The sequence below is a fragment of the Phyllobates terribilis genome, unplaced genomic scaffold (assembly GCF_046119375.1).
Source record: "Phyllobates terribilis strain yellow unplaced genomic scaffold, ASM4611937v1 Scaffold_2__4_contigs__length_985480577, whole genome shotgun sequence".
Taxonomy (NCBI): Eukaryota; Metazoa; Chordata; class Amphibia; order Anura; family Dendrobatidae; genus Phyllobates; species Phyllobates terribilis.
In genome coordinates, this window is record NW_027362762.1 from 25,441,938 (window position 1) to 25,456,146 (window position 14,209).

The following is a 14,209-nucleotide window of genomic DNA, read 5'->3' on the forward strand; positions in this document are numbered from 1 at the left end:
GAGGGTCATGTTGCAGGTAGTGCAGCAAGAAGGCACTCATGTGTGTTGCGCATCCAGGAGCACCAAGTCCCTGTTGTGTTGGTGGCGAGGTAACAATCATGCTTCCTTCCTCTGTCCTCTCCCCCCAACCTCGCACAACAGAAATGTGATCAAGGTCTCCCTCATCTGATGAGTCTTCCATCAGTTCGTCCTCCACCTCTTCCTGGGCTCCTGCACCTTCCTCACTAGTTTGGCTGCTACCATGCGCCCTGGTAAAATCATCTCCCCCACCCTCACATGCCTGCCGCCTTGGTGCTGCCGACCGTCTGGACCTTGCAGATGTTAGCCCTTCCACATACAACTCCTCCTCCTATACTTCCTCCACCTCCTCTTGTGCCACCACCTGACTCCGAATTCTGTTTAACATGTGCTCCAGCATGTAAATCACCGGAATAGTCATGCTGATAATGGCATCGTCAGCACTAAACATCTTCGTCGCCATTTCAAAACTGTGCAGAAGGGTGCATAGGTCCCTGATCTGAGACCACTCCTCCAGCGTGATTTGCCCCACCTCTGGATCTCGTTGGCCCAGGCTATACGTCAGAACGTATTGCACCAGGGCTTGTCGGTGCTGCCACAGTCGCTGCAACATGTGCAGAGTTGAATTCCACCGGATAGGCACATCGCATTTTAGCCGGTGAAGTGGCAGGCCCAACGACTTCTGTAGAGATGTAAGTCGCTGAGCTGCGGGATGCGAACGGCGGAAGTGAGCACACAGCGACCGTGCCCTCTGCAGAAGGCCATCTAGTCTGGGATAGTGGGCTAAAAATTGCTGGACAACCAGGTTCAACACGTGAGCCATACAAGGCACGTGTGTGACATTGCCCCGGCGAAGGGCCGCACCCAGGTTTGCAGCATTGTCGCACACGGCCTTCCCTGGTTTCAGGTCCAGTGGAGACAACCATTCATGAAATTGGTTCTCCAGAGCTGACCACAACTCCTCAGCTGTGTGACTCACATTTCCCAGACATTTCAATGTAAAAACCGCCTGATGACGTTGAGCCCTACTGCCAGCATAGTAAGGAGGTGTGCAGGATCCCTTCTGCGCAGTTAGAAAGCTTGTGGCATGACCAGACAGGCTTTGGGTGCAGGTGGAAGACCGAGAGGAGGTTGAGGAGGCAGAAGCAGTGGAGGAACTTTGACATAAAGAGGATTGACGCACAACTCGTGGGGACGGCAAGACTTGGACAGCAACCCCTTGTCCTGCTGTCACCATAGTTACCCAGTGCCCAGTCAGCGACATGTAACGCCCCTGTCCATGCCTACTCGTCCAAGTGTCTGTGGTGAAATGCACCCTGTCACACACAGAGTTTCTGAAAGAAGCTGTGATGTTGTGTGCGACATGCTGGTGGAGCGCAGGCACACCTTTCTTTGAGAAGTAGTGCCGACTGGGCATCTGGTACTGGGGCACTGCGACGGACATAAGGTCTCGAAAATCCTCTGTGTCCACCAGGCGGAAAGGCAGCATTTCTGTATCCAAGAACTTGCAGATGGTGAAATTCAACCTCTTAGCTTTCTCATGGCTAGGAGGAAATGGTCTTTTACTTGTCCACATCTGAGGGACCGAGGGCTGGCTATTGTGCTTAGACGGGGTTGATAAGGGTGTCCCCGGCAAACTGCCGGTCTGTGAGGAAGATGCAGGCGGACATGTTAGGTTGCCTTGATCCAAAGGTGGTGCTATCGATGTCGGACAGCGCTCAACACCAGCTGGTGTTACCACCTCCAAAGAAAATGATGACCTGCCAATCACGCTGGCTGTTGCGGGTAAAGAGGTGGCAGGTCTGCGCCCCAAAACAGGTGTGACTGCTGTCCCCCCCAGTCACAGAGGATGAAGAGGCCGCGGATGCACAAGATATGGCAGACGGTGGTTGGCCCGGCCGGCTAGGCCGCATTGTAGCACAGTGAGCTTCCCACTGCAACTTATGCTTCATGTCCATGTGCCGGTTCATGCATGAAGTACTCAAACTATGTACTTTTTGGCCTCTACTTAGCTTTTGCTGACAAATGTTACAGATAACACGAGTTGGGTCATCTTTATCGATCTGAAAAAATGCCCAGGCTATGCAAGGCTTAGCACCCATGCGACCTGAAGAGCCACCACGACTTGTGGTGAGAGGCAGAGTTGTGTTTGAGGATGCAGTTGTTGACGTGCTTCCAGTACTACGTCTCTGTCCAGGAAGGCGCAACCTGACCTCGTCGTCACTAGCATCTTCCTCCACCTCCTCTGCTGACCTCATCTCTTGGCTGACTGTGGGTTGACAGTAAGTGGGATCTCCAACCTCATCATCATCACCCTGTGCGTTATCACACCCGTCGTCCTCAGAGCCAACCTGTTCCTGCCCTGACAAAAAACTAAAGTTGTCGCTCCAATCAGGTATTTGAGTCTTATCATCGTCTTCCTCATTGTCTCCACCAACAGGAGTTACAGTTTGGGAATGAGGGTCTACATTATGGTCAGAACCTTCTGCGTATGGTTCTGGATCCGACTCATAAAGATTCTGGGCATCAGTGCAGATCATTTCCTCGTCTGGATTCACAGAAGCGCTGGAGTCGACCTCTGATTCCCAGGCTATAGTATGAGTAAACAGCTCTGCAGACTCAACCATCTGTTCTACCTCATACTCAGACGGGCAGCTGGAGATTTGGGAGCTGTGAGGAAGCAAGTGCGATTGGGGTGACACCTTTGAGGACTGGAGTATTTGTGATGTTGAAGTTGATGTGGAGGAGAGCCCACTTAAAGGAGCACTTGATATCCGTTGAAGCACCTGCTGTTTTTGTGCCTCATCTCGAATTTGTAGCGATTGGCGTGGCCGTAAGAAAGGGATCTTATCACATTGTCCGCTAAAAGAAGTAGACATTTTAGTTTGGCTGGAAGATGGTCTTTCTTCTGCAGATGTTACTGTTGCTTTAACACCTACCCCACGGACACAACCTTTTTTCCCCTTCCCAACACGCCTATTCCCCTTTCCACCAGCAGCAGGCCTTTTTCCACTCATTTTGGTGGTTAACTAATTAACAACTCTGGAGTTGTTTGCACAAAAAAACAATGGATGGGAACCGAGCAGAGCTGAGTGGCCAAACTGTGGTATTAGGCCAAAACTATTGGCTGGGTTAGATGCAGAAAAAAAATATATTCAATTTGCAACCTGATGGAGGTCAGTATAGATGGACTAATAGAACAAGTCCCACACACTGCTAGAAGGCCAAATATTTTTTCAGAGCTAGATGCAGATAAAAATTATATTCAATTTGCAACCTGATGGAGGTCAGTATAGATGGACTAATAGAACAAGTCCCACACACAGCTAGAAGCCCAAATATTTTTTCAGAGGTACTGTAGATGCAGATAAAAATTATTTTTAATTTGCAACCTGATGGAGGTCAGTATAGATGGACTAATAGAGAAAGTCCCACACACTGCTAGAAGGCCAAATATTTTTTCAGAGCTAGATGTAGAAAAAAATTATATTCAATTTGCAACCTGATGGAGGTCAGTATAGATGGACTAATAGAATGATGCTATGCCCAAAAGATTTTACTTCACTAGGTGCAGTAAAAAAATTGGTATTCTATACACAGGTGGTATATCTTGCAACACAGATAGGCTACTCCACTGACTAACACACTCTGCAATAGGCCAAAAAGGATTAGCTTTGCTAGATTCAGCCAAATGCTGTGAAAAAAACTTGCACAGCACTGGCACAGACCTGCCTGGCAAAAACTGATAGGAACTGATGTAACTTAGTCCTGAAAAGGACTGCAATTACAATTAGTCTTTACTCCCACAACCTATCTATTTAAGAGCACAGACCTGCCTGATAAAAGTCGTAGGAAATGCTGTAACCTAGTCCTTAAAAGGACTGCAATCACAACTATTCCCTACTCCCAAGCTATCTGTAGATTTGTGCGAAAATTGGCTTGAAATTAACAAGGTATAGCGCACACAGCAACAGCGGTGCCGTCTAACACGCAGCTGCAGCAGTGAGAAAATGGTGGCGACGGGGAAAATGGCTTGGTCTTATAGGGCAAGGACATGTGACATACACAGCCAATGACACATGCCCTTGCTTGTGTGAAAAAAAGCACTTCGCTCCGTGTGTGCGCTGCTGATAGGCTGACAGATTGCACCTCCCCACTGCAAATGCGGGAAAGAGAAAAAAAAATGGAGATCTTCATTGTTCCTGCAGAGATCCATCCCCTGCCCCTCCCCCCACCCCGCTGTACACTCAAACTGCGTATTAACATTAATTTTCATCATTACTGAGAAAAAATCCAGTTATGATTTTGGTGCACGAACAGTTATCGAACATAACCTCGAACAGCCGAATTTTTCTCAAATTGTTCGTGTTCGCCGAACGGCTCGAACACCGCCCAAAACAGCTCGAATTTGAGATTGGCGAACAGTTCGAGTAGAACAACGCTCATCTCTAGTCAGAAGATGTGGGTCCTAGTCCCAATGACCCAGACCAAGTTTCAGGTGGCCTGGGAAGTTCCATACCACTTACATCAGCCCCTCAATGATTTAAATTACGTGGTCAATATTGACCATGCCAGAAAGAGGCAGAAGGTCTTCCACATCAACATGATGAAAGCTCATCATGACAGGGAAGCCTGGGCCCTTGCTGTGTGTAGCCTTCCCGCCAAGTCCTGGTGTAGCCTGGGATAGAGGGTCTATTGAGGCTGCGTAATTCAACCCGCAGCTATCCACAAAACAGAAGTCCCAACTGTGGGAGGTGTTCCAGGCTTACCTGACCATCTTCACAGGTATACCAGGGAAGACGCAGCAAGCTCTCCACCAGGTGGACACATGGAGTCACTCTCCCATCTGGCTGCAATCAACTTACCGTGTCTCCCTAGAGGTGTAGAAAGACATAAAAGCGGAGATAGATGAAATGTTGTGCTTGGGTGTGATCCAAAGGTCCAGAAGTGCATGGGCCTCGCCTGTAGTCGTGGTCCCAAAAAAAGACCAGACAACCTGGTTCTTCGTGGACTACAGGAGGCTAAATGCCATCACAGTTATCGATGCGTACCCAATGCCACGTATCGATGAGCTGCTGGATCGCTTGCCGGAACCCAGCATTTGACAATTATGGACCTGAGTCGAGGATACTGTCAGATTCCTATGACCAAGGAGGCCCAGGAGAGGTCCGCCTTCATTACCCCATTCAGACTGTATGAAACCTTTGTCATTTCCTTTGGCATGAGAAATGCACCTACCACTTTCCAGCGGTTAGTCAACCAGTTGCTAGAGGGATTTGATTTGCTTACTTGCACAACATTGCCGTCTTCAGTCTCACCTGGGAGGAACACTTGGGCACCTGGAGCAGGTTCTCTCTCAGGTGAGTCCAGGGCACTGGGTTGATTATAAAGCCGGAAAAGTGTCAGGTAGGCATGATGGAGGTGCAGTCTCACCCAGTGCAGTCTCACCAGGTGTAGACTCGGTCACTGAGTTGGTGGCGGAACTCTGAAGCCGGAGCCCATGAAGGTTGATGCTATCACCTCATGGCCTACCCCCAAGACAAAGTAGCAGGTGATGTCCTTCTTGGGTACAGCAGGGTACTATAGGAAGTTTGTTCCCAACTACAGTGCCCTTGCTAAACCTCTGACAGACATCACAAAAAAGTTACCACTAACAGTCAACTGAATGGCTGAATGTGAACAGTCCTTCACAGCGCTGAAGGCTGCCCTTGCCATTTCCCCAGTTCTACAGGTCCCGGACTTCACGTGGTTTGTAGTAATGTGTTTGGCCTAGGTTCTGTGCTCAGTCAGGTAAACGGGCAGGGGGAAGAGCATCCGGTGATGTTCCCCAGCCCCAAGCTCTTACCCCAGGATGTGGCTTATGCCACTGTGGAGAAAGAGTGTCTCCCTATAGTATGGGCCCTGGGAAAGCTGCAGCCCTACCTATACGACTACAACTTCACATAGTGACCGACCACAACCCCCTCAGCTGGCAGCACCAGGTGACTGGTGGCAAAGGTAAACTATTGCGGTGGAGCTTGGCTCTACAGCAGTACGATTTTACCATTCAGCACAAGGATAGCGAACATGGCAACGCAGATGGCCTGTCCCGCTAAGGGGATGCCGAGGAGATAGGATGGGGAAACTCTCTGTAAATTGGGTTCCCATGCAACCTCAAAAAGAGGGAGGTGTCATAGAAAAAATTAAACATTTCTGAAGTCACTCGCCCCCCTCCCTCCTTCCTCTGCCATTTGCAATCTGAGCTGACACTTAGAACAAAGGATTGTACAGTACAATACAAATAGGAAATTGAATAGTGAAACAGCTTAATTAACACGCGAGAGCCAGCAGTCTAGTAAATTACACAGTTTAACATATGGGCCAGGTGACTTAATGAGGATGTGTATCCCGTATAGACAATAAGTACAGATTGAATAGATAGGAAAAGGCTAGTTAGTGAAAAAAGGGAATATCTCACACTTTTTTTAAATGGTTATTGTCCTTCACATGTGCACATTCCTTTCATCCACACATATTTGCTGGACACTAAGGCACTGAAAGAAAATATAGAATATTGGAGTTTCTATAAACCCGATAGAGATGGGATATACATTTTCATTGCTGGGGCACGGTGGGGAAGGATATGCATATTTTTTCATATCTGTGGCACCTGTCTATGAGCCATAAATCCATAGTGACCATATAACTGACAACAGCTATGCCATGCTTGGTCTCTAAGTAAAGATAAAATCCCAATGGAAAATATGGCATCAATTTCCAACTTCTACGATAAATCCAGAGAGGAGTTATCGCATAAGTTGGGCATTTCATAAAGGCATGAAGGGCTTAGACCAGTCCACAACCTGGCCCAGGTGAGGTCATCACGGGGGAGTGTGTGAGTGGGACTCAGGGGCTGATAAAAGATCCAATTATAATCTGGGTTAGTGTAGAGAGATGCATTGCTCGTGTATGCAGTAACCACGTTCACTGAAATGGCCCATCGACATGCTCTCCTTCAGCTAAACTGAATCATCTCTGCGATCAGTACAGTAAGTTCTTCTGTTAATCCCTTTTATTTTCTGTAACTGTATATGCTTTATTATTTGTCCCCTTTGTAAAATATTTTGTATATTTTTCATAAACACTGCCTCACTTTGGATTAAATATACATTTTAATAGTTCTGTTCCTTTTGTTCTGTAATTGCGCCTTGCCTCAAAGCCATACGCCACCTATTCCAGGTGTCTTGTCAGCCTGTATTTTAAAAACTGACTGGTGGTGGCAGCGAGTAGTGTGGGGTTATCGCAGAGTTAGCAGTGATCATACAGTGGTATTTATACATATTCCATGCTTTGGAATCCGGAATTGTATATGACTGTGAAGAGCTGCCCATTTACTAAAGACTTTTCCAGCACGGATCACCGATTTTTGTCGATCTTATTGTTGTGTTTTATTAGTGATTTCTTACTGTTATTAATGTTCTGCTTGCTCTTCAGTATGTGCACTAATTTCACTTGTAAAGTGTCCAGCATTCCAGTAATCTCATTAATTTCTCAAGAGCCTCTAACCATTGTTCCAACAGGGGCTAAGCCCATTGTGTGAGTGTTGAAAGTAGTTCTGGCTGAGCCGTCACCACAGGGAGTATCACATGCAGACCCAGATGATGGGTTCGACCTGAGAAAAATACCTCCACTAATGCACACTTATCTTTGGCTGGAAGGGTGAGAGCAGTTCTGCCCAGGAAGCTGGACCCAGTGAAGGAGAAAAGAAGACATATGTTTAGTGGGAGTTGGTGGAATGATGTCGGAGGGGTAGGATCTAGTCTGAGGACCCGGACCATGGATGGATCGATGGCTTATGGAGTAGAGATCGACTGCCAACTTGGCTGGATAAACGTGCTACACTTGTGGGACCTGCCTTCTGGATTTGATAAACTTTCTTAAAGGATGGTTACTACAGGATATCTTTGCTTCTATTGTTTTATCACATGGAGGATCGTGAACAGTGACCTAAGACTATACGGGCTTGAGATACAAAATCTGTGGGCCAACCAAAAGTTGGGGGACAGTGAGTGTCGTCTGACATAAAAGCAGTGGAACTGCCGCCCGGGGAGGGGATCTTGTGGACTGAGACAATTGTATTTTGGACATTTACCTGGAATTGCTGTATTACCATGGATGTAAGGAATAAAATATTGTTGCATCGTTAACCTGCCTAGGTGATTATTAAAACCCACAATCTCAGATCTTTACAATGCCATACATTCGCAGTTAGTTTTCCGATAACTAATTAGTGGGAGCAGCGTGCGGCCTCCTCTGTTGATCGATGGCCAATCGTCTAATTGTCCGGGTGATAGGGGACAGCAGAGCACTGTTCACTCCAAAGAGCAGAGCAGGTGGTTCTGCAAGACTCCCGGCCTGTGATCTCTGTGATAATTGGATCTAATCCCTGACAAACTGTGATTCTTTTGTCACGTCTCTTTATGGACTATGATTCTTCTGTTCCATCTCTTAATGGATTGTGGTTCTTCTGTCTCATCTCTTTATGGGCTATGGTTCTCTTTCTGCCCTGTGTCTTTATGGCCTGTGGTTCTTCTGTCCTATCTTTTAATGGACTGTAGTTTTTCTGTCTTATCTATAAACTTTGTTCTTTTTCTGTCCTGTCTCTTTATGGACTTTGGTTCATCTTCTGTCCCATCTGTTTATGGACTTTGGTTCTTTTTTCCCATCTCTGTATGGAATGTAGTTATTCTGTTACATCTTGTTATAAACTGTGGTTCTTGTGTCTCATCTCTTTATAGACTTTGTTCTTTTTTGTCCTGTCTTTGTGGACTGTGGTTTGCCTTCTATCCCATCCATACGGTATATGGACTGTGGTTCTTTTGTCCCATCTCTTTATGGACTATGGTTCTTCTGTCCTATCCTTTAATGGACTGTGGTTCTTCTTCTCTTCCATCTTTTTATTGACTATCGTTCTTCTGCTGCCCTGTCTCTTATGGACTGTGGTCCTCCTGTCTCATTTCTTTATGGACTGTGGTTCTTTTTTCCCATAATGTATGGACTATTATTCTTCTGTCCTGTCTTGCTATGGACTGTGGTTCTTCTTCTGTTCCATCTTTTTATTGACTATCGTTCTTCTGCTGTCCTGTCTCTTATGGACTGTGGTCCTCCTGTCTCATTTCTTTATGGACTGTGGTTCTTCTTTCCCATAATGTATGGACTATTATTCTTCTGTTCTGTCTTGTTAAGGACTATGTTTCTTCTTCTGTTCTGTCTCTTTATAGACTGGAGTTTGTGAAGATCTGAGGTTGAGGGTTGTAATAATCACCTATGCAGGTTAACAATGCAGCAATTTTTTATTCCTTACTGTCATGGAAAATATTAAGAATTTCTCTTTCCCCCCAAACCCCTCTCCCCCCCCTACCTTATCTACCGTCTGTCAGAATAGAAGAGCTCACAACCAAGGAGCTGTTGCTATACAAATAGCAGGAGCCACCAGTGTCTAGGATAATTAGCACACCAAATGGAACTCCTGGTGATGAATAGACACCTGGTTGCATAGGAAACAATTTGTTAAAACTTCAAAGGGGATCTATCACACTCCGTACAATAGCAGGGTCATCATCATTTGCAAACTCCTTTGCTCACCAGTCTTTCAGGCACCGACACGAAATATTGAATATCGGAAGTTCTATACTTCCGATAATAATGGGACACATATTTTTAGCGGCAGGGTCAGCTAGGGAACAAAATGCATATTTTTCCGGATCTGTGAGCCCTTCCAATGAGCTGTGATGCAAAAGTACCAAAATAACCAATGGCAGTTTTGTCATGTCTAGTCTCTAAAGAAAGGTAAATTCGTAATAAAAAATATGGTACCACTTGCGATCAACCAGCGAGAAGTTATCGCAGAAGTTAGATATTTTAATAAAACCATGAAGGGCGGGGACCAACCCACGTGAGGTCATCAAATGGGAGTGTGTGGGCAGGTCCCCCCTTTGGCATACACGATCCAACTGAAGATTGATCCATACACATTCCGGAAGTTACATATTTTGTAGCACGGGTCCCGTTTGATAATGGCCAGAATTGGAGTGCTTCCCTCCACCTAAACTGAATCTTCTTTGTGATCAGTATGGTAAGCTCTTCTTTAATCCCATTTTATTTTGTGAAACTGTGTATATTCTGTATTGCATTGTCCCCTTTTTAAAATCTTTGTATATTTTTTTCATAAACACGGCCTCCCTTTTGGATTAAATATAAAATTTAATAGTCCTGTTTCTTTTGCTCTGTAATCGTTCCTTCCCCGAAGCCATATGCTACTAGAAAGCAGGCGTCGAATCAGACCTGTATTATGTTTTAAAACTGATCGGTGGTGGCAGCGAATAATCTTAATTGGGCTATCGTCAAGCTGGCAGTGATCGTACGGGGGCATATACATATATTCCATGCATTGGAACTCGGAGTTGTGTAAGCCTTATGCTCACTGCTTGCTTGCCGATAGCTACTTAGTGAGTAATTGGGATCGTGCGTATGCTGAATCCCTGACAATCCTGACAAATTGGTGGCAGCGGTGGGATATTGTATGATTTCCCCGGTGTCGTACCTGACACTTAAATTCATAGTTTTACAACAACTCTGGGTAGATGGTCAAAATACATTGCCCCCAGTCTGCTAGGTGATACTCATTGTCTTCCAACTTTTGGTTGGCCCACAGATTTATATCTCCAGCCAGTATAGTCTGCAGTCACAGTCCATGCTCCTCAAGATGACAGATAAAATGATAGAAGCACAGGTATCCAGTAGCAACAGTCCTTAAGAAAGTTCATCATATCCAGACTACAGATCCCACAATTGTAGCATGTTTATCCAGCCCAGTCGGCAACTGATCTCCAGACTCCATAGGCCATCCAGCCATGGGCTCCAGGTCCTCAGCCTAGATCCTCTCCCTTCGACATCATTCCACAATCTCTCTGACTAAATATGTGGCTTATTCCTCTCTCTTTGGGATCAGCCCCCTGAATGGGCGGAAGTGTTCACACTCTCTCCCGCAAAGCTAACTGTGCATTAGTGGAGGTATTTTTTCTCAGGCTGAACCCACCACCCGAGACTGTATGTGAAACCCCCTGTGGTGACGGCTTCACTTGGTATACTAGGCCCATTCACACAATGGGACTAATGGCTGGCAGAACAATGACTTAAAGCCCCTGAGATACTAAAGAGATTAATGGAATGATTGTTTTACATTTCCCTTTAGTGATCTCCTGTCTGGCCTTATGTATACATAAGATCCAACCAGCACGTCTTACTCTACTTACTGTCACTGAATGGAAACAGATTCCTGAATCTGGACACTTTCCAAGTGATATTAGTGCACTTAAACTAACGTGCAAGCAAATCTCTAATAAAATACAGCAATAATATTGACGGAACCAGTGCTACGTCCTGGAAAAAGTCTGCATCCCTTAGAGCCATGGACTCCGCTCTACGTGCATTGGTCCAATAATCTTTAGAACACGGCCAGCTCCTCACCGGGTTCTTCTGTCCAATCTCTTTATGGACTTTGGTTGTATTTTCTCTATTTTACAGCTATTTTATGATCCAGACCAGCGTGGATTTATGTTGAAATCTGTCCAATACATCACAGAGTTCTGGAACCAGGTGGACACAATCTCCCTGGGACTATTCATTGTGGGGCTGATCTGCAGGTGAGGAGTACAGTACACATTCACATGGAGTGGCTTCAGTGTAATCTAACACTAGACCCTATGGCCTTATGATAGTGGGGTACACACATAATTACATGACCATCCATCATTCTTCTAGATTGGTCAGCACAGGCACTGTATACTTGGGTCGCGTGTTCCTGTCTCTGGACTTCACCATATTCTGCATTCGCTTCATTCATATATTCACAGTCAGCAAAGTTCTAGGGCCAAAGATCATTATCCTCCGCCGGATGGTGAGTTATCTGCTGAGAACACTGATGTTTACATTGGTGGACTATGTACCGGATTTAATCACCTGGATTTATCTGGCAGGTAAAGGACATTTTCTTCTTCCTCTTCCTTTTGGCCATTTGGATCGTATCCTATGGAGTAGCCAAACAGGCGATCCTGACCACCAATGAGGAGAGGCTGTACTGGATCTTTCGTAATGTCATCTACAGTCCCTACCTCACCCTATTTGGACAGATTCCACCTGAAGTGGACAGTAAGTGATGGGTCTGTTGGACACGTTGAGACCTCTGCGGTGCGGATGCAGTTGACCCTCTATAACTTTATTTTCAGGTTTGAATTTTGATCCAACGAAATGTTCACAAAATGGCACTGACCCCGGCCTGCCCAAATGTGTCTACAATGATGGGAATGGCAAAGCTCTGTTCCCGGAGTGGCTGACCATCATACTCATGTGCTTATATCTGCTGCTGGCCAACATTCTTCTACTCAACCTTCTCATTGCCATGTTCAGGTAGGTGCACCAAGGCCTGGTGTGGGCATCTCCAGGAGGAAGGGAAAACAGTTCGGGCAGAGCTGCAGCTCGACTTTAGCCAGAGCAAAGGGTCACTATACTGCCCTTGCTTCATATCTAAGTGTGCCAAAGCAAAGTGGCTCGTAAGTACTCCACCTGACACACATCAATTGGGGACACCGGTGAGTGACCACCTAGATAAAACCCTGGCTATGGGCTGTGGTCACTTGGCAGGAAGCGTAGGAGCGATCTCTGGAAATATAACACAGTCCTATGGGATAATGTCTGATTAAAGCCCGGCTTGTACTCAGTACATCTGGAGGAGAACCTTCACACACGTCTCATGTTCTCCTCGCCTCCGCCTCTGTCCATCCTGGCTGATAATAGAAAGTAATAGCTTGCGTCCTTCAGCTGAGGATGTTGCAGGGTGTGGTAGCCCGTTCTTACGGCTCATTGGCTTTTTTCTGCCTCAGTTACACTTTTGCGGAGATTGAGAGTCACACGGATCAAGTCTGGAAGTTCCAGCGCTTTGGATTAATCAAAGAATATAATGAGCGACCAGCGGCTCCTCCACCGCTCATCCTCCTCACCCACATCTACATGTTCCTGAAGTATGTCATCTGCAGACGGCCGACCCGCAGCCACAAAGTGCTCAGTGAGTGCCGCAAAGATGGCTGACGCCATATCTACCATGTATGACAATGACTGCACCAGCAGAATAGTGAGTGCAGCTCTGGAGTATAATACAGGATGTAACTCAGGATCAGTAATGTAATGTATGTACACAGTGACTGCACCAGCAGAATAGTGAGTGCAGCTCTGGAGTATAATACAGGAGGTAACTCAGGATCAGTAATGTAATGTATGTACACAGTGACTGCACCAGCAGAATAGTGAGTGCAGCTCTGGAGTATAATACAGGATGTAACTCAGGATCAGTAATGTAATGTATGTACACAGTGACTGCACCAGCAGAATAGCGAGTGTAGCTCTGGGGTATAATACAGGATGTAACTCAGGATCAGTAATGTAATGTATGTACACAGTGACTGCACCAGCAGAATAGTGAGTGCAGCTCTGGGGTATAATACAGGATGTAACTCAGGATCAGTAATGTAATGTATGTACACAGTGACTGCACCAGCAGAATAGCGAGTGTAGCTCTGGAGTATAATACAGGATGTAACTCAGGATCTGTAATGTAATGTATGTACACAGTGACTGCACCAGCAGAATAGTGAGTGCAGCTCTGGAGGATAATACAGGAGGTAACTCAGGATCAGTAATGTAATGTATGTACACAGTGACTGCACCAGCAGAATAGTGAGTGCAGCTCTGGAGTATAATACAGGAGGTAACTCAGGATCAGTAATGTAATGTATGTACACAGTGACTGCACCAGCAGAATAGTGAGTGCAGCTCTGGGGTATAATACAGGAGGTAACTCAGGATCAGTAATGTAATGTATGTACACAGTGACTGCACCAGCAGAATAGTGAGTGCAGCTCTGGGGTATAATACAGGATGTAACTCAGGATCAGTAATGTAATGTATGTACACAGTGACTGCACCAGCAGAATAGCGAGTGTAGCTCTGGAGTATAATACAGGATGTAACTCAGGATCTGTAATGTAATGTATGTACACAGTGACTGCACCAGCAGAATAGTGAGTGCAGCTCTGGAGTATAATACAGGATGTAACTCAGGATCAGTAATGTAATGTATGTACACAGTGACTGCACC

At 45.9% G+C, this 14,209-nt stretch overlaps 1 protein-coding gene across 3 annotated transcripts in view; it reads left to right on the forward strand.

The window, feature by feature from the left end:
• The window catches only part of LOC141190223 (transient receptor potential cation channel subfamily M member 2-like), a 399,780-nt gene that overhangs the window by 248,637 nt on the left and 136,934 nt on the right, over positions 1 to 14,209 (forward strand). For all 3 annotated transcript variants that reach the window (XM_073661205.1, XM_073661206.1, XM_073661207.1), the window contains 5 exons: positions 11,584 to 11,702; positions 11,821 to 11,956; positions 12,036 to 12,207; positions 12,285 to 12,465; positions 12,939 to 13,120. In XM_073661205.1, coding sequence (XP_073517306.1) covers positions 11,584 to 11,702; positions 11,821 to 11,956; positions 12,036 to 12,207; positions 12,285 to 12,465; positions 12,939 to 13,120 — 790 coding nt within the window. The remainder of the gene's footprint in view (positions 1 to 11,583; positions 11,703 to 11,820; positions 11,957 to 12,035; positions 12,208 to 12,284; positions 12,466 to 12,938; positions 13,121 to 14,209) is intronic.